Source organism: Macaca mulatta, chromosome 2 (genome assembly GCF_049350105.2).
Source record: "Macaca mulatta isolate MMU2019108-1 chromosome 2, T2T-MMU8v2.0, whole genome shotgun sequence".
Lineage (NCBI taxonomy): Eukaryota > Metazoa > Chordata > Mammalia > Primates > Cercopithecidae > Macaca > Macaca mulatta.
This window is the reverse complement of record NC_133407.1, coordinates 12,068,681-12,089,724: the sequence shown is the minus strand read 5'-3', so window position 1 is coordinate 12,089,724 and position 21,044 is coordinate 12,068,681. Positions and strand designations below refer to the sequence as shown.

General features: G+C 40.7%; 1 protein-coding gene across 2 annotated transcripts in view; it reads left to right on the top strand.

Moving 5' to 3' along the window:
• Nucleotides 1–21,044, top strand: part of STAC (SH3 and cysteine rich domain) — a 176,016-nt gene that overhangs the window by 92,098 nt on the left and 62,874 nt on the right. Inside the window, exon 3 of one of the 2 annotated variants that reach the window (XM_001101503.4) lies at nt 18,882–18,982. The exons of the other annotated variant lie outside the window; for it this stretch is intronic. Within the exon in view, the coding sequence (XP_001101503.2) occupies nt 18,882–18,982 (101 nt within the window). The remainder of the gene's footprint in view (nt 1–18,881; nt 18,983–21,044) is intronic. 2 annotated transcript variants of the gene reach the window in all.

Sequence of the window (21,044 nt, the reverse complement as noted above, 5' to 3'; positions counted from 1 at the left end):
GGAGAGCCAGTTTGAGTCCCAAAACTGAAGAACTTGGAGTCCTATGTTTGAGAGCAGGAAGCATCCAGCATGGGAGAAAGAGGTAGGCTGGGAGGCTAGGCCCATCTCTCCTTTTCACATTTTTCTGCCTGATTTATATTCACTGGAAGCTGACTAGATTGTACCCACCAGATTAAGGGTGGATCTGCCTTCCCCAGCCCGGTGATTCAAATGTTAATCTCTTTTGGCAACACCCACACAGACATACCCAGGATTAATACTTTGTATCCCTCCAGCCAATCAAGTTGACACTCACCCTCAGTATTAACCATCACAAATATTTATGGTTTCAGGTCTTAGATTTAAATATTTGATCCACATTAAGTTGGTTTTTCTATAAGGTGAGAGACGAGGATCCAATTTCATTCTTCTACATGTGGCTTACCGATTATCCCAGTACCATTTGTTGAATAGGATGTCCTTTCTCCACTGTATGGTTTTTTGTTTTTGTTTTTATTCTGTTTGTTTGTTTTGCTTTGTCACAGAGATCAACTGGCTGTAAGTATTTGGCTTTATTTCTGGGTTCTATATTCTGTTTCATTGGTCTATGTGCCTATTTTTATACCAGCACCATGCTATTTTGGTGATCATGGCTTTATAGTATAGTTTGAAGTTGGGTAATGTGATGCCTCCAGATTTGTTCTTTTTGCTTAGTCTTGCTTTGGCTACATGGGCTCTTTTTTGGTTTCATATAAATTCTAGGATTGTTTTCTCTAGTTCTGTGAAGAATGGTATTGGTATTTTAATGGGAATTGTACTGAATTTGTAGAATGCATTTGGCAATATAGTCATTTTTCCAATATTGATTATACCCATTTATGAACATGAGATGTGTTTCCATTTGTTTGTATCATCTATGATTTCTTTCAACAGTGCTTTGTAGTTTTCTTTGCAGCTATTCTGAAATGGGTTGAGTTCTTTATTTGATTCTCAGCTTGGTCACTGTTGGTATATAGCAGAGCTACTGATTTGTGTACATTAGGTTTATATCCTAAAACCTTGCTGGATTTATTTATCAATTCTAGGAGCTTTTCGGATGAGTCTGTAGGGTTTTCTAGGTATAGGATTGTATCATCAGCAAATAGGCACAGTTTGACTTCCTTTTTACCAATTGGGATGCACTTTATTTCTTTCTCTTGTCTGATTGCTCTGGCTAGGTCTTCCACTACTATGTTGAATAGAAGTGGTGAAAGTGGGCATCCTTGTCTTGTTCCAGTTCTCAGGGAGAATGCTTTCAACTTTTCCTTGTTCAGTATAATGTTGGCTATGTGTCATAGATGGCTTTTATTACCTCAGGTACGTCCCTTCTATGCTGATTTTTCTGAGGGTTTTAATCATAAAGTGATGCTGGATTTTGTCAAATGCTTTTTCTGTGTCTATTGAGATCATCATGTAATTTTCATTTTTAATTCTGTTTATGTGGTTTATCACATTTATTGACTTACACATGTTAAACCATCCCTGCATCCCTGGTATGAAGCCTACTTCATCATGGTAAATTATCTTTTTGATATGCTGTTGGATCTGGTTCACTAGTATTTTGTTGAGGATTTTTGCATCTATGTCATCAGGGATATTGGTCTGTAGTTTTATTTATTTGCTATGTTCTTCCCTGGTTTTGGTGTTGGGTGGGGTGATACTGAATTCATAGAATGATTTAGGGAGAATTTACTGTGTCTCCATCTTTTGGAATAGTGTCAATAGGATTGGTACTAACTCTTCTTTGAATGTCTGATAGAGTTCAGCTATGAATCCATGTGGTTCTGGACTTTTTTGTTGGCAATTTTTTTTAACCATTTCAGTCTCACTGCTTGTTATTGGTCTGTTCAGAGGTTTTATATTTTCCTGGTTTAATCTAAGAGGGTTGTATATTTCCAGAAATTTATCCATCTCCTCTAGGTTTTCTAGATTATCCACATAAAAGTGTCCATAGTAACCTTGAATAATCTTTTGTATTTCTGTGGTATCCATTGTAATGTCTCCTGTTTCATTTGCAATTGAGTTTATTTGGATCTTTTCTCTTTTCTTGGCTAATCTCGCTAATGATCTATCCATTTTATTTATTTTGTCAAATAACCAGCTTTTTGTTTCATTTAGTTTTTGTATTGTTTTGTTATTGTTGTTGTTTCAATTTCATTTAGTTCTGCTCTGATCTTTATTATTTCTTTTCTTCTGCTGGGTTTGGGTTCAGATTATTCTCATTTCTCCAGTTCCTTGAGTTGTTACCTTAGATTGCCTATTTGAGATCCATCAGACTTTTTGATGTAAGCATTTAAATGCTATGAACTTTCCTCTTAGCACCACTTTTGCTGTATCCCAGAGGTTTTGCTAGGTTGTGTCACTATTGTCATTCAGTCAAAGAATTTTTAAATTTCCATCTTGATTTCATTGTTGACCCAACAGTCATTCAGGAGCAGGTTATTTACTTTCCCTGTATTTGTATGGTTTTGAGGGTTCCTTTTGGAGTTGATTTCCAAATTCAACTGTAATGCATGGTGATCTGAGCGAGTACTTGATATAATTTTCAGTTTTCTTAAATTTGCTGAGACTTGTTTTGTGGCCTATAATATAATCTGTCTTAGAGGATGTTCCATGTACTGATGAACAAAATGTATATTCTGTAGTTGTTGGGTAGAATGTTCTGTAAATATCTGTTAGGTCCATTTGTCATAGGATAGAGTTTAAGTCCATTGTTTCTTTCTTTTTTTCTGTCTTAATGACCTATCTAGTGTTGTCAGTGGAGTATTAAAGTCTCCCATTATTATTGTGTTGCTGTCTATCTCATTTATTAGGTCTAGTAGCAATTGTTTTAGAAATTTGGGAGCTCCAGTGTTAGGTGTTTTATAAATTTGGGGGCTCCAGTGTTAGGTGCATATATATTTAGGATTGTGATACTTTCCTGTTGGACTAGAGTCCTTTTATCATTATATATACATATGTATTTTATATATATATAGTTAGAATATATATGTTATATATAATATATATAGTTAGAATACATATGTTATAGATTATATATATAGTTAGAATTGATATTTTCCTGTTGGACTAGTTCTTTTATCATTAGATAATGTTCCTCTTCTTCTTTTTTAACTGCATTTGCTTTAAAGTTTGTTTTGTCTGATATAAGAATAGCTACTCCGGCCGGGCGCGGTGGCTCAAGCCTGTAATCCCAGCACTTTGGGAGGCCGAGACGGGTGGATCACGAGGTCAGGAGATCGAGACCATCCTGGCTAACACGGTGAAACCCCGTCTCTATTAAGAAATACAAAAAAAACTAGCCGGGCGAGGTGGTGGGCGCCTGTAGTCCCAGCTACTCGGGAGGCTGAGGCCGGAGAATGGCGTGAACCCGGGAGGCGGAGCTTGCAGTGAGCTGAGATCCGGCCACTGCACTCCAGCCTGGGTGACAGAGCGAGAGTCCGTCTCAAAAAAAAAAAAAAAAAAGAATAGCTACTCCTGCTCACTTTTAGTGTCCAGTTGGATGTAAAATCTTTTTCCACCCCTTTACCTTAAGTTTATGTGAGTCCTTATGTGTTAGTTGAGTTTCCTGAAGACAGCAGAAACTTGCTTGGTAAATTCTAATCCATTCTCCCTGTATATTTTAAGTGGAGCATTTAGGTCATTTACATTCAATGTTGGTATTGAGATGTGAGGTGCTATTCTATTCATTGTGCTATTTGTTGCCTGAATACTTTATTCATTGTGTTATTGTTATATAGGTCCTGTGAGATTTATAATGTAAGTAGGTTCTATTTTTGGTGTATTTCAAGGATTTGTTTCAGGATTTAGAGCTCCTTTTAGCAGTTCTTGTAGTGCTGGCTTGGTAGTGGCAAATTCTCAGCATTCATTTGCCTGGGAAAGACTGTATCTTTCCTTCATTTATGAAGCTTAGTTTTGCTGGATACAAAATTTTTGACTGATAATTGCTTTGTTTAAGGAGGCTACAAATTGGACCTCTAAGAGGGTTGTATATTTCCAGAAATTTATCCATCTCCTCTAGCTTATAAGAGTTTGGCTGAGATTAATAATTTAATTTCAAAAACGTAGAATTGTTTTGTTTAAGGAGGCTACAAATTGGACCTCTAAGAGGGTTGTATATTTCCAGAAATTTATCCATCCCTTCTAGCTTATAAGAGTTTGGCTGAGATTAATAATTTAATTTCAAAAACATAGAAAAGATAAAACTATCCTAGATAGCAGTTTCAAAACTTTACTTTGATTATAGGTGTCAATTGGTAAAAGTATTGGTAGAGTCTGTGAATACGTAGGTTTGGTACAGGCTTAGTGACTTGATAAAAGTGTAGGTCATTTTTATAAGGTCATGAGTGATTGATCAAAGCAGGACACATTACTGGCAGCTGTTTAAGTCTGACAACACAAATTAAAACACTACTTGGTATGGTTTGGCTTTGTTTCCCCACCCAAATCCCGCCTCAAATTGTAGCCTCCATAATCCCCATGTGTCAAGGGTGGTACCAGGTGGATGTAATTTGATCATAGGAATAGTTTCACCCATGCTGTTCACTCATGATAGTGAGTGAGTCTCATGAGATCTGATGGTTTTATAAGCATGTGTATTTCCCCTGCTTGTACTCACTTTGTCCTGCCACCCTGTAAAGAAGGTGCCTGCTTCTCGTTTGCTTTCTGCCATGATTGTAAGTTTCCTGAGGTCTCCTCAGCCCTGCAGAACTGTGAGTCAACTAAATCACTTTCCTTTAAAAATTATCCAGTCGGGTATTTCCTCACAGCAGTGTGAGAACAAACTAATACGCTACTATAGAAAAAGAAACATAGATCCTTTTCAAACCTGATATTACGAATTTGCTAATAATATTGTCTTTGTAATGTAATTATCTGCTTATCTGCCCTTATATTTTAAACTCTTTGTCTTTGCTTTTGTTTTTCTTTATGTGTGATTCTGAAGAGGCACAATGCAAATGTTTGTATTAATATTAATATGTGTGAGTAGTGGTGTATACACAGGTAGATAATTGACTGTCTATGTTACTTTTGCTTTACTTAATGTAAATTAGTGAAGTTTATTTTGAAAATGTTCTATTGGAAAATTTTAAGAAACAATAATTTATACCAAAAGAATTGTCCTTTGTGAAGGTTGAACTCATTCAGGAGATAACTGACTCGTCATCTAACATCTCATAAGCTCTGAATAAAAAGTAAATCAGTGTTTTAAAAAAAAAAAAAAAAAAAGAGTTTGGTTGAGAAATCTGCTGTTAATCTGATAGGTTTTCATTTATAGGTTATCTGATGCTTTTGCCTCACAGCTCTTAGGATTCTTTGCTTTGTCTTGACTCTAGATAACCTAACGACTATGTGCCTAGGCAATGATCTTTTTGTGATGAATTTCCCAGGTGTTCTTTGAGCTTCTTGTAAATGGATGTCTAGATATCTAGCAATGCTAGGGAAGTTTTCCTCGATTATTCCCTCAAATATGTTTTCCAAACTTTTAGATTTCTCTTCTTCCCCAGGAACCCCAATTACTTTCAGGTTTGGATGTTTAACATAGTTCCAAACTTCTTGGAAGCTTTGTTCATTTTTTTAATTATTTTTTTCTTTTCCTTTGATGGATTGGGTTGAGTCAAAAGCCTTGTCCTCAAGCTCTGAAATTCTTTCTTGTGCATGTTTGATTCTATTACTGAGACTTTCCAGTGGATTTTGCATTTCTCTAAGTGTGTCCTTGATTTTTCAGTTGTGATTGTTTTTCATTTATGCTATCTATTTCACTGAACAATTTTCCATTCATATCTTCTATCATGTTTTTTATTTATTTAAGTCGGAGTTTACCTTTCTCTGGTGCATCCTTGATTAGCTTAATAATTAACCTGAATATTTTTTCTGGCAATTCAGAGATTTTATCTTGGTTTGGATTTATTACTGGTGAGCTGTTATGATCTTTTGGAGGTGTTAAAGAACCTTGTTTTGTCATATTACCAGAATAGTTTTTCTGGTTCTTTCTCATTTGAGTAGGCTATGTCAAAGGAGAGATTTGGGATTCAAGGGCTGCTGTGAGATTCTTTTGCCCCATGGGGTGCTCCCTCGATGTGGTGTTCTCCTGTTTCCCCTAAGAATGGGGCTTCCTGAAAGCCAAACAGTAGTAATCATTGTTGCTTTTCTGGGTCTAGTCACCCAGCAGACCTACCGGGCTCCAAGCTGGTACTGGAGAATATCTGCAAATAGTCCTGTGATGTGATACATCTTCAGGTCTTTCAGCTATGGATTCCAGCACCTGCTCCAGTGGAGGTAGCTGGGGAGTGAAGCAGACTCTGTGATTCCTTGGTTATGTTTCTGTTTATTGCACTGGTTTTGTGTTGGTTGGCCTCCAGCCAGGAGGTGGCACTTTCGAGAGCACATCAGCTGTCATCAGTTTTTCATGTCTCAGGGAGTCTGTAGCAGTGATCCAGTTTCTTCAAAAGGTCTATGGATTCTCTCGGCCTTCCTGGTATGTGCCTGTGGTAGTTCTTGGAGGAAAAGTTCATGATATGAGTCTCCACAAGCTGCTGTCTCCCCAAGTGGGATCTGCAAGCTAGTCCTGCCTCCTGTCTGCCATCTTTAAAATCTCCTATTTAAAATGCTATCAAAAATGACTGCAAATGATTTCTCCCAAGAGCCTGATCTTGCCAGATTTTGAAGTTCATGAAGTATGGCCAGAATTCTTGATTTGTTGCAAAAATTTTCACGTTACCTACTTTTATGTTTAAAGTGAACTTTTATAAAGCAAGGATCAACTTAATTGCTTATAAATTAAGATATAAGGAAGGAAGCTGTTTATAATGGAGAGTAGAGTGCTGTATATAGACCTGTTGTATTAGTCCATTTTCATGCTGCTGATAAAGACATACCAGAAACTGGGAACAAAAAGAGGTTTAGTTGGACTTACAGTTCCACATGGCTGGGGAGGCCTCAGAATCATGGCAGGAGGCAAAAGGCACTTCTTACATGGCAGCAACAAGAGAGCATGAGGAGGAAACAAAAGCAGAAACCCCTGATAAACCCATCAGTTCTCGTGAGACTTATTCATTGTCACAAGAATAGCATGGGAAAGACCAGCCCCTGTATTTCAATTACCTCCCACTTGGTCCCTCCCACAACACATGGGAATTCTGGGAGATACAATTCAAGTTGAGATTTGGATGTGAGCACAGCCAAACCATATCATTCCACCCTTAACCCCTCCCAAATCTCATGTCCTCACATTTCAAAACCAATCATGCTTTCCCAACAGTCCCCCAAAGTCTTCATTCATTTCAGCATTAACCCAAAAGTCCACAGTTCAAAGTCTCATCTGAGACAAGGCAAGTCCCTTCCACCTATGAGCCTGTAAAACTAAAAGCAAGCTAGTTACTTCCTGTAATGGGGGTACAGGTATTAGGTAAATACAGCTGTTCCAAATGGGAGAAATTGGCCAAAACAAAGGAGTTAAGGACCCATGCAAGTCCAAAATTCAGTGGGGCTGTCAAATTTTAAAGCTCCAAAATGATCTCCTTTGACTCCCGGTCTCATATCCAGGCCATGCTGATGCAAGAGGTGGGCTCCCATGGTCTTGGGCAGCTCTGCCCCTGTGGGTGTGCAGAGTACAGCCTCCCTCCCAGCTGCTTTCACAGGCTAGCGTTCAGTGTCTGCTGCTTTTCCAGGCACACCGTGCAAGCTGTCAGTGGATCTACCATTCTGGGGTCTGGAGGATGGTGGCCCTCTTCTCACAGCTCCACTAGGCAGTGCCCCAGTAGGGACTTTGTGTGGGACTCTGTGTGGAGGCTCCCACCCCACATTTCCCTTCTGCATTGCCCTAGCCAAGGTTCTCCATAAGGGCCCCACCCCTGCAGCAAACTTTTGCCTACACATCCAGGCGTTTCCCTACATCTTCTGAAATCTAGGTGGAGGTTCCTAAACCTCAGTTCTTGACTTCTGTGCACCCACAGGCTCAACACCACATAGAAGCTGCCAAGGCTTGGGGCTTCCACCTTCTGAAGCCACAGCCCAAGCTCTACATTGGCCCCTTGCAGCCAGGCTGGAGTGACTGGGACATAGGGCACCAAGTCCCTAGCACAGGGGCTCTGGGCCCGGCCCACGAAACCACTTCTTCTTCCTGTGCCTCCAGGCCTATGATGGGAGGGGCTACCATGAAGACCTCTGATATGCCCTGGAGACATTTTCCCCTTGGTCTTGGGGATTAACATTCGGCTCCTTGCTACTTAAGCAAATTTCAGCAACCAGCTTGAATTTCTCCTCAGAAAATGGGTTTTTCTTTTCTATAGCATAGTGGGGCTGCACATTTTCTGAACTTTGATGCTGTTTCCCTTTTAAAACTGCATGCCTTTAACAGCACCCAAGTCACCTATTGAATGTTTTGCTGCTTAAAAACTTCTTCCGCCAGATACCCTAAATCATCTTTCTCAAGTTCAAAGTTCCACAGATCTCTAGGATGGAGGCAAAATGCCACTCAGTCACTTTGCTAAAATGTAACAAGAGTTAACTTTGCTCTAGTTCCCAACAAGTTCCTCATCTCCACCGGAGACCACCTCAGCCTGGATCTTATTATCCATATCAGCATTTTGGGCAAAGCCATTCAACAAGTCTTTAGGAAGTTCCAAACTTTCCCACCTTTTCTTGTCTTCTTCTGAGCCTTCCAAACTGTTCCAGCCTCTGCATATTATGCAGTTCCAAAGTCAGTTTCCACATCTTCAGGTATCTTTTCAACAATGCCCCACTCTACTGGTACCAATTTACTGTATTAGTCTGTTTTCATGCTGCTGATAAAGACGTACCTGAAACTGGAAACAAAAAGATGTTTAATTGGGCTTACAGTTCCACATGGCTCGGGAAGCTTCAGAATCATGGCCGGAGGCAAAAGGCACTTCTTACATGGCAGCGGCAAAAGAAAATGAGGAGGAAGCAAAAGCAGAAACCCCTGATTAACCATCAGATCTCATGACACTTCTTCACTATCACAAGAATATCACAGAAAAGACTGGCCGCATGATTCAGTTACCTCCCCCTGGGTCCCTCCCACGACACATGGGAATTCTGGGAGATACAATTCAAGTTGAGATTTGAGTGGGGGCACAGCCAAACCATATAACCTGTGCTTTATCTGAGGTCATGCCTGATCACAGGTGACATACCTGCATTAGCTATGTGCAGTTCAGCCTAAAGAATCTGGAAATCATGACCTCAGGAAAATCACTATGGGGAATTGCAGATGATACACCCTCTAGCCATCACACCACTTACTTTTGCAGGGAGATGTATGTTTTCCAAAAAGAGGGCCCCTTCATTTTCCCATTTTGTGCTCATGACAGCCTTTTTCAGATCTGCAGACTGAGACTCAGAGATCAAGTGCCTGGTTCAAAGTCTCAGAGCTGAATACTATTACCTAAGTTTTTTGATGCCTTAGGCATGACTTCTCCCACTCTGCCATGGTGTCTTTATAAGCTATATGTATGTACATACACATACATATTCATATATGAACACCCAAATATAATGTAATTTATACATAGAGGCTTTAAAAATTTGTAAAACTGCTATCCTACTTTTTTTACTTCTGTATTCCTACATTTGAACTTCGCCACCCTGGTTTCACTCTTTGAAGCTTTTAAAAGAATCAAACAAGCTGAGAACATTGCTTTTATTAAATAAAGACTATTCATCAATATCATTTTAAAAAACAAAAATAAGCCCCTGAATAGGTAGGTGTGTGACAAAACTAGAAACAGCAGCATACACTTACATGAGCTACTGCATCTGCACCCTTAACTTCTAATGTGTTAGTGATACAGCATGTAATCACCAGCTTGGAGGGCTTGGCAATAGTGTGTGCAGTGGGAGGAGCTCTATTTCCACACTTTCATGCTACATATTTTCAAAGGCCTATACTGGGCTGTAGCATATATACTGAGCTGTAAACCCTTATAGGAATCTATTATGGGTACCCACACCTACAGCAGCTGGCCACTCTGAAAATTCCTGTTCACATTTGTCAACTATGAGAGCCCATATATAACCCACCACAAATGTGATGAGAATCACATTTCTCTTCCAAAGAGGCAAATGTCTCTTCCAAAGAGGGTTTTGGGCCAGGATAGTTGCAGCCCCAGAATCTTCCAAGGAAAACTTTTGGCACCTGCAAACTCTTGCTACTTCTCTTTCAACCTCGTCCTCATTGACCATGGTTACATATACATATTTTAATTTTATCATTATCACAGACAGTGTTGAGAGAGCCACAGATGCCCTTTCACTTTCAGTGGAAGAAATCTAGACCAGATCAGAGTAGAGATCTGTCAGCATGCAGATGGCTGGCAGAGGCAGCAAGGAGAAGGGAAGTGAGCCGGGCTTCAGAGTTGTGTAGACCCAGACCCTAGTCCTATTCCTGTCCTCACTAGCTGCATATTGTTGGGCCTTCATACGCAACCTGCAAAACTAAAGCAATGGAAATGCCACACAGACTGCTGAGATCATAAGAGGAGAGAAAATTTTCAATATTGAGCTGCACAGTCAGTGAATTATATACCCATCCCAACTCAACATTTATTCATTCTTTCCAATGAAGTTACCTATTATCCCTACTTCCCCTGTTATAATATTTTTATATAAAAAGTAATGTTCTTTTATTAATAAAGTGAGGAAGCATCCAGGAAATTGCCTAATGGTGCATAAGAGTTCAATCATTTTTAATTCCTTCCTACCTTTTCTCCTTCCTATTCAAATGTAAGAATACGAAGTAAAAAAGTAGAATCAGGATAAAAACTCAAGTTTCTGACTTCTCATACAATGGCTTTTCTCGTGTGTGTGTGTGTGTGTGTATGTGTGTTTGTATATTCACTGACAAACTCTTTGAAACTTAGTTTGATGTTTTCCTCAATTCATTTTTTTCTTTCAAATTACCCTTTGTCTATATGAGAAGGGGAAAACTCATGTTCAGTGGCTCCATTTGGTTTAGCTAGCTTTACGTGACTTCAGAATCTTAGAAATTGTCCCCACATCATTACTTCACATCAAAGAGAAGTAGCATGTGAAAGTAATGAAAATACGTCACGTTATGTTTTTTTTTAATTCTGCTATGGAGCATTGACTTCTTCAAATCATCATGATTTCTTAGATTTTGAAGCCACAGGTTTCAATAATGGCACTAAGGATGTACAATTTATGCATTCCTTTGATTGTGGAACTCAATATTCCAAACATGTGATCATTCAGGCCATTATTTATGTGTTTAGTCAGTTGCCTTTGCATTGAATCACTACATAAAACTATGGCTAAATTGTTATGCTTCCACACTCCTATTATTACACGTGTCTAGGTATATGATGGCAGGCACTTCTGGGTCATACATGTGAGGTAAAAGCAGTAATAGAAGTCTGAAGCATCTGTCAGGATAACTAAGTGTTCACAGAGGCTGTCGTGGGTCACCCAGGGAGGCGAAAACTCATTCTATAAGGAGGAGGCAGAGGCCAACGCAAGCTATTAACAGGGAGAAGTCCACAAGCAAAATTAGAAAGGTCAAGAGGCACAGCTAACTTAGTTCTTGTCCAGATGGTTTTCAACATCTACTTTGAGGAGAGTAGGAGGATATGAAGAGCCAATAGCAGAGACAGAAAGAGTGATTCCCAGAATCAGCTTTCAGCCAGCCTCCTAGGTCAGGTAGGAGTCTGATGAAACAGTATCTGGCCTGCATTGCAAGGTGACCTGGGAGGTTGGAGAGTTCTGGAGGCAGTCATATTAGAACATTGGAATAAAAAGCAAGGCTAGCCAGCTGGGAGCCCATACATAAAGATCTGTAGGCCGACTCGAACCTGGTGATCATGCAGACCTCCAGGAGTCAGGGGCCACGTAAAAAAGTCCAGCTCTTTCAATAGAATTAAAGGGGTGAAGCCCCAGTATCCTGTTAGCCTGGACATTTGTCCTGCCCAGGCCTGGGTAGACTAATCTTTCCTGAGGGACAGTGATGTACTTTGTACCAAGCACTTCACTGACCACAGGGACCCAGAGGTAAAGAATCCACCGTTTCATGTCACGTCCCACATAGCAGAAGAGGAGATGTCCTGTTGTTACAGGTGCTCTGAGACCCATGAGGGGACAGAGGAGAGTAGCGGGTTCTGCAGTTGTGGAGGGAGAGAGGATGTGTGTGCAGGAGGCTTTGGAAAGTACTTAGAGGTGGTTCATAGAAAGTAAGACTGTTTACCAGTCAAACGAGAAAGGCAGGGAAGGCAGCATGAGCAGCCTTCAAGAGGCATGACACAGCCACCCTTACCAGGAACCATAAATGATCTGATAAATCAAAGGAGGAACCCAAGGTATCATGTTGAAAATGAAGCAAGGAAAGTAGGGAGGGGTTGCATGGTGGAGAGCTGCTTTAGTGATCTCCACGAGATTCTGTTTCTTCCTTGTGTTAGTGTATATTCAAGGGCAAACTGCTGATGAATAGGGCTAGCTGCATTATTAGGCCTATTTTTACTGTCTAGCACCAGTTTTGTTACAGCCTTTAGTTTAAAAGTACTGACTCTGTCGTCATTATTACTGTTTGCATCATCCTTAGCCCTTAAATTCCTCTTGTCTGCCTTGGCACTGAAAATTACCCATTGCTTTTGCTCTCCTCTCTCCAGCTTTAAGACCCTCTTCTGTGACATGATCATTTGACCTTCTCTGGGCTCTGCACAACTCTTGATGCAGGTATCCCTCACAGGCTCCTCTCCCGGCCATGCCCCTGTACTGGTGGACGTTGAGAGGAATCCAATAGCTAAACCTAGAAAAGCAGAGGCCTAGAAAGTCTTTGGACTATCTTGCCTGTATTTACCTTAGAATCACTTATGGATATTTTATATAATCTAAGCAATATTTATGGACATTTCTATATGTGTAGTTACAGATTTTTAAAATTATTTTTCTTAAATCATGGTAAAGAGTCTTTTTTGTCTAATTTATACTAATTTCATCAAATAAATTATAGGAGTAATTCTATACTTGTATAATCTGGAAGCAGACTAATTATTAACAAGAATTATAACTGTTGTTCATTGTTGATTTAAGTACTGTACTGATTACATTTCTTTTCTTATACAAGTTTATGTGTACTCATTCTCCAAATTATTTTTGTAGTTAAGTAATCTCAGTTGTAAATCACCATTTTATCCTGTTTTATCTTTAACTCTGACATTATATGAAATTGGATTGAGGATTAAGCAATGCCTCAATGGCAAAATCTTACCAAAATGAGTCCAGTCAATTATTTTACAGATATATGTAATTAATTTCATTTTTTAAAAAAAGTAGATGCATGCCATTTAGTGTAGTAGGTTCAGCCACCAGCATTGAGAAAAGCTTTTCAATATTTTCTTCCAACATTTATGTCCAGATGTCTTTGCGCTCCAATATTTGGCTCTCTGTGGACAGCTCACTTAAGCATAGTGGTAAATGATACCACGCTCATAAAACAGCGCACTGCCTATCTCCTAATCAGTGTTGTATTGGCTTGCATTGATCCATTCCAAACTCCATTTGAACATCATAACTAACATTTTTAATAATTTTCAGCTGTAACTTATAAAACCGTCTTAATTTAGCCCAGAACTGCAAATGCCCAGGGAAGAACTGATGACTTAGGTGATGAGCTAGCCCCATATTTTCCCAACATCTCCGCATCCCAAGAGCCACATCATTCTGAGGGATGACTTGACCCTGTTTCCAGAGACTTCATTTTTTTTACCTGCTTTTTGTTACAGTAGTTCATGAGAATAGTTTAAAGGCAGATGGTACTGAAAGTTCTACAACAGAAACTGTCTCATCCCAGATTCGCGTCTGAAAGGCAATCACTTTTGTCCTCTTTCATTGTTTCTTCTGTCATTTATTTCAGCACTTCTAAATGCTGTGCTTCTGCTGCTGTTTATTGACTTTGTTGACTTCCTGCTGCAGAAGATGAGGGCTCAGCTCTCACATCTCCAGCAACACTCCTTGTTTCTTTCTTCCTTGCTGTCACCTTCTACAGAGTCATATCACAGTCTTTGCTCCCTTACTTCCATCTTCCCAAGTAGTTTTATCACAATTTTGTGATACATGGCCAATTTATGCCCTATTGTGGCTATTGTTCACTTCTGATTCAAGTACTGTACATTTCTTACAATCTTACACAGATTTTATTTTTCCTCAAATTAAAAATTGCCTTTTTTACTTCCTGAACGTTTCATGTATCTATAATTATTTTTTTCAAATGCCTTCACAGATTTATCAAATGCCATATCTATTACAGTATCAAAACCTCAAAGGTATCAATAAACTTTTTATTTTATTTTATTTTTTTATTGAGACGGAATCTCACTCTGTCACCTAGGCAGGAGAGCAGTGGTGCAGTCTCGGCTCACTCCAGCCTCTGTCTCCTGGGTTCAAGCGATTCTCATGCCTCAGTCTCCTGAATGACTGGGACTACAGGCAGGCGTAAACATGCCTGGCTAATTTTTGAATTTTTAGTAGAGATGGGTTTTTACCATGTTGGCCAGGCTGGTTTCAAACTTCTGACCTCAAATGATCTGCCCACCTCAGCTTCCCAAAGTGCTGGGATTACAGGCATGAACCACCACACCCGGCTAGTTTTTGAATTTGTTTTAGAGATGGAGTTTCACCATGTTGCCCAGGCTGGTCTCGAACTCTTGGCCTCAAACTCCTGGCCTCCACCCACCTTGGCCTCCCAAAGTATTGGGATTATATGCATGCACCACTGCATCTGGCTATCAATAAACTTTAAAGTGCTATTTTTTTCCAGGTCTGCTGGCTTACTTCTTCTTGACCCTCCAGTGTATGGGTACTGCAGAGTTATCATAGTGGAATACCGCTTACCTCTCCTCGGTGTCGGTTGTCAGTTCTGTTATGTACTGGATCTGATATTTTCCTCTTTCTTGATTTAGTCCCTCATTTTTCTGAGTCATATTCTCTAGCAGTTTTCTAAGAAAACGTATGTGTAAAGTAAATATTCTGAATCCCTGAAGATAGGAAAATATCTTTATTCTACCTTCATACATGTTAATAATTTGGCTGGGCATAAAATTCTGGGTTGCAAATCTTTTTTTTCTCAGAAAATTTTAACAGCTTTTGAAATTTCATCTTCTTCTAGTTTCCAAGTTGTTACTGAGACATTCAGTCTCCCTATCATCTACTAAGTTGCTTACCATATCTCCACTTGCCTTTTATCTTCCAAATATGTTAAACTCTCATCTATTCTTGCTATTTCTTCCAATAACCTTGTTCTGTGTAGCATATGCTTTGTTTTTAAATTCCTGGACTATAATTTTAGTAGGGTGTTGGTAGGACTAAGTGGGAAATTTATATGATTGGTCCACCATTGTTTATCCAAAGTTCAGTGGCATCTTTGCTTCCAGGTATTTAAACCCACGCAATCCTTTTGCATACATTGTGATACTATTCTATTAAAAACTCTGAGAGTAGATAGTACTAGTCCCATTTAATGATGTAGCTGAGGTTCCAGAAATACTAGTAGTTTCCTTAAATTTAAAGAGCCAGACTGAGACAGATTCCAATTTAAAACTATGTTTTTCCTACTCTATTCACGCATAAGGGTCACTTGCAGCAATGACTTTGTGATGGTGGTCACTAGTGATAAAACAGGGCAGACCATGGCTTCTCCATATCTTGCTACAGTAAACTAATGCCACTGCTGTGATGTGAATTATTCCTTTGAACTATTCTCTGAGCTGCAGAATGAAAGCTTTCCTCTTCAGTCATTCCTGTTATCCCAGAATGGACATTGGAACATCAGAAACCAAATAATTGCTGGTGGTCTGGTTCATACAAAACAGTGTACTGTATAAGAACAGACATGGAAAACTGAAATCATGGTGTTTGGGCCTGAGTAAAATACGTATATTTTAACATATAATGATACTATTGCAGAGTCCAGCACACAATGAAATAACTTCCTCTTTGAAGCTTTTACTTAAATTCCCACATAGAGCACAAATAGCATTCTCTAATTTGAAAACGAAAAGTAAGTAATTACTTTCAAAGTCCAGTCTTTTGAAAGCACAGCAGTCTTTCAGCTAAGTAGTTATTCTCCAAAAGGAAAAGGGACTTTTCAGTGAGTGTTTATAAACAAGCATACATGCCCAATAATTTAGAGTGTGTTCATGTGTCACTTCAGCTTTCTGTGAAGTGACTATGACAGCAGACACACATCACATGAAATGATGCCGCCCTGAAGAAAGTTTTCAGGTAATTTACCTCCTGAAGGGTTTCTAACTCTTTTCTCATTCAGGGGTTTGCCTGTTGCTTTTCCAGGTTGCATGCCAGGTTCTCACCCACGCTTACGTTATCATCCAGTTAGCCCCAACCTCATCTTCATGTAGGTTAAACAACCCAAAAAAAAGGAGGAAATATTTAGGACAAGCAATGAAAGAGTGAAACCAGGCAGGACCTTCTCCAACTTGGGGCAAATCTTATACCACTTGGACCCTTAGGCATTTCATCTTTGAAATGAAATAATACAAATAGATCTTCAAGTTCCCCCTCTCAGCTCTTGAACACTATGTATGCATCGTTGATTAATCAGCTTCCACGAATTATCTCAAACCAGCCACCATTGCTTCAGTTCATGAGTGACCATGAAAAAAATGTGTTCATTAATTTATTTAATGTATATTTATCAGGCGTCATGCTCAAGAGCTGGGAATATCGAGGCAAATTAACAGACACAGTCCTTAGCCTCATTGAGTTCATGGTCCAGAGGGAAAGGCAGACTAAAACAAACTTTCAAATAAATAATAATCATGATAAACGATGTGAAAGATAACCACAGAGTGTTGGGAGAAAAAGTAAGAGGAAAAGGATAATTTAGACAGGGGTGGGAAATGTTTTCAAGAAAGCTTCATTGAAATGCCAAGAGATCCACAGACTGAGGGGTTGCTAGCCAACTGAAGAGTGATGGAAACCGCATGCCAAGCATATGAAGCAGCATGTGTAGAGAGCTGAGGAATTAAAGAACTCGAGTATTCAAGGAACTATAAGAAGACCACATGGCTAAAGCATGGTGAGCAAGAGGGATTGGCCTGAGATCAAGTTAAAGGTGGGCTCCCAAAGCATGCAGAGCCTTGCCAGTAGGATGAGCACCTTATAATACAAGAAAGGCAGACAGAACCTGCTGAAAGATGTTTAAGCAAGAAATAGAGATGATTTGATTACATTTTAAAACATTACCCCAGCACTGCACACACATTGGGTTGGAGGAGGACAAAAACAGATGAAGCAGTGAGAGTGGCTAGATGGTGAGGCAATTGTGGAGAAGAGGGTGGATTTTGTAATCTTAGGACATCTTCACTTTGGGACCCTCACACAGATCTCACTTTGGGTCTGTGGTCAGCTGTGTTGTACAGAAGGGTATCTTGACTTCATGTCTCGCACTACATGGATGTATTCATTCCTGTATCTCCCCTCTAAAGAGATTTACTTTGTTGAAATCCTGTTGTCTCTCCAGGTTGTCATCTTGGATAGCATTCGACATAATCCATATCTGATCCATGAGAATGACATATTTGTTGGACTCACCGCCCCTTCTCCTAACAAGCTTTTGGAGTGCAGGCCCTGTTCATACAACTGTCTCCTCAGTAGACTGACAGGACCCCTGGCCACCTATGTCTCTTATTTTTAGGTTTTTTCAAGAATGGGTGTGGCCACAGCCGTATGTCCCACAGACTCACACAGGTCAAGCTGTTAAAATAGTCCCTTGAGACCCTCTCAGGACTGAGGAGAAAACAGAGCACCCCCCATCCTTCTCATCATGGTAAAGGAGGAGGGATAAGACTGATAGTGTCTCAACAACTCTGCAAGGAAATCCTCTCTGCACTACCTCACCTTTCTTCCTCTTTTCTAATACATGAGGTGCTTGGTCATCTAAGAGTGGCAACAATTCATTTGGGCACCTCTTTGAGACCTGCCTGGGAACCTACCCTCTTACTTTGGGATATCAGAGCAGATGGCACCTCTTGTCTTGCATTTTCTTGTCTTGGACTAGATGAAGGGAGAACACACCCATTTTAACATCCTGTCTTAACCTTTATCCAGCCACTTTCTGAAATAATGAACACCGGTGTGCAGCACCTGCCATCTTCCTGAAGCTCCCACACCCTGCCCTCTTCCTGGGCCTCCCAGTTCCTCTCCAGTGCTCCTGCCTTGGGCCTTTGTGCATGTAGCTACCAGGATGGCTCTCTGCCTTTTCTTCTCCGCCTTCTTTCTTCTCACTCCATGATAGCACCCTGTCCCAAGAAGCTAAGTGACTCACCTCAGCCACAATTTCATTATCATTCACATCCTCTTCCTCTTTCCCCAGGCTGGGGTTGGCATCTGATTAAGTCCTCTCTCCCATTTTTAGAAGACTCTCGGCCCCACTCTCACACAGACCTGCCCTTCCCCCGAATCAATCATTTCCCTGAGAGTTTGTCCAACAGCTCAGATCTGGTGACAGAAAGAAGAAAATACGTGAAAGTTCAGGACTTGCACTACTCAGTAAGACACAGAAAAGTAGAACTGAGTAATCTACATGAAAAGCAAAGAAAATGGAATTTACTAGCTTGAATTGAGGGAACAAAGGACATGGAGGAGGCTTAGAGTTGCTGGAGTAGTGAATAGGAAAGATGGGGAGAAACCAGATGTAGGAGAAAGCAAAAGAGTCTACCATATATTTTTTTTTTCCATTTTTAAAGCTTCATGAAAAAGTTGTAGGAAAGAATTACCTGGTTATAGAGGGAACCTTGTTTTCTGTGATTTTAGACTAATCAGCAGGAAAGGGCAGGTTGTATCCTAACCAAAGTTTGCCATGTGCCTGACAGGAACAAATGCTAAGCATGGACTGCGCTGCAAAGCCTGTAAGATGAGCATCCACCACAAGTGCACAGATGGCCTGGCATCCCAGCGGTGCATGGGCAAGCTGGTAAGGGCTTGTGCCAGGAGTGAGGCCCACACCTCCCTGCTAGGGCACTTGCCTGCTGCAGTCCTTCCCTGAAACCCTGAGCAAAGCACCCCAGAACTGGCTGCCAGCTTGGTTTCCTAATTGGCATCATCAGAAAACAAGGACAAGGAACTTTGTCAACCTAATCAACAGTGCCCCACCTTGAAAGGGAGTCACGGTCATTAATAGAGTGACCAACTTCTCCCAGGTTGGCACTTTCTCAGTTTTAATACTGAAAGTCCCACATCCTGGGACTGTTCAGGTTTTAAAAGTGAAAGTCGTGCATCTCAGGAACCCCCTAAGCCCCAGGCTAACTAATGGTTGGTCACCCTAGTGCTTTCCTGGTTGTCAGCTCAGTGGGTAGCAAGAGAGGATAAGAGCTAAGCCCACACAAAAGAGGAGAGAGTAATAAATATCAGCACCAATTTAACAGAATCATGTTGGCCAAACCAAGGGAGATTGAATGGCCCTTGAGATGGCTGATCATACCATCTCAGGAGGATGGGCTTCAGTCCTGGTGCCACATACTGATTAAGAAGCAATTCAAGTCTGGCACAATGGCTCACGCCTATAATCCCAGCACTTGGGATACCAAGGTGGGTCGATCGCTTAAGCCCAGGAGTTCGAGACCAGCCTGGGCAACATGGTGAGACCCCCGTCTCTACAAAAATTTAAAAATTAGGCCGGGTGCGGTGGCTCACACCTGTAATCCCAGCGCTTTGGGAGGCCAAGGTGGGTGGATCACGAGGTCAGGAGATCGAGACCATCCTGGCTAACATGGTGAAACCCCGTCTCTACTGAAAATACAAAAAAAAAAAAAAATAGCGGGATGTGGTGGTGGGCACCTGTAGTCCCAGCTACTCAGGAGGCTGAGGCAGGAGAATGGCATGAACCCAGGAGGTGGAGGTTGCAGTGAGCCAAGATCGTGCCACTGCACTCTAGCTTGGGCGACAGAGCGAAACTCTGTCTCAAAAAAAAAAAAAAAATTTTAAAAATTAGCTGGGTGTGTTGGTGTGTGCCTGTAGTTTCAGTTACTCAGGAGGCTGAGATTAGAGGATCACTTGAGCCCGGAAGGCAGAGGTTTCAGTAAGCCAGATTGCACAACTACACTCTAGCTTGAGTGACAGAGCTAGAACCTATCTCAAAAATTTTTTTTCAAAAAGCAATCCAGAGCAGAACACAAATTTGAGGGTATTTGAAACTAGGATGGCCAAAGGATTGTAAAAAGTACCAAGAATGTCTACCCTAGAGAATAATTAGACAGGACATCAACAGCTGTCTTCAAAAAATTTTAGGCCTAAAGTTTAGAAGAGTAACTCTATTGTCCTTTGAGGCTCCTGGGGAAAGGCCTAACATCAGTGGATACTAAGTCTTAGCGATAAAAGATCATGTCTTGCCTCTAAGGTTAGTGAATGCTCCTTCACCCTCTACCATCAGTGACAGTGTACTGACAAGGGACACCACTTTCCAGGAACATTACAGAGGATTCTGGAATTCTAGCAGGGACTGGGCCACCAAGTTCCCATCCAGTGGTGGCGTATAGTGAGTCCAGGTTCTTAGTTTATCTATTTACTCTGATTCGCAATGTCTCTTTTCTCAAACTTCTGCCTCCCCTGCTTCCCCTTCTCCTTCTCCAGTGGTGATTCCCATAAGCCAAGACAGACCATGAAGGAGAGGTCGGAAAAAGAGAGAACAGAATCCAGAACACAGAGCAAATGATTCTGGGTAAAGCTCTTCAGATATACAAGAGCTTTTAGGCCTCCCTCTGAGGTCTACTTACCCACGCCCAGGCCTTTCTTTTATTTATATTATTTTAACAAACCACAATAACCAACTGTGGTGAAATAATATGTGGCAGTCCGCTTGTAATCCAGGAGGCAATGAGGATCTGGGATACAAAGGAGGCTGCAGTGCCCTGCAGAAGGAGGACAGGCAGGACTGGGGAGGTCAGGGCTAGGACCTTGTTTTCTGGATAGAATGTAACTTGCTTGTTGCCACTATTCCTCCCTGCCTCTGTGTCCCTGCTGGGGTTAAATTGTGGAAT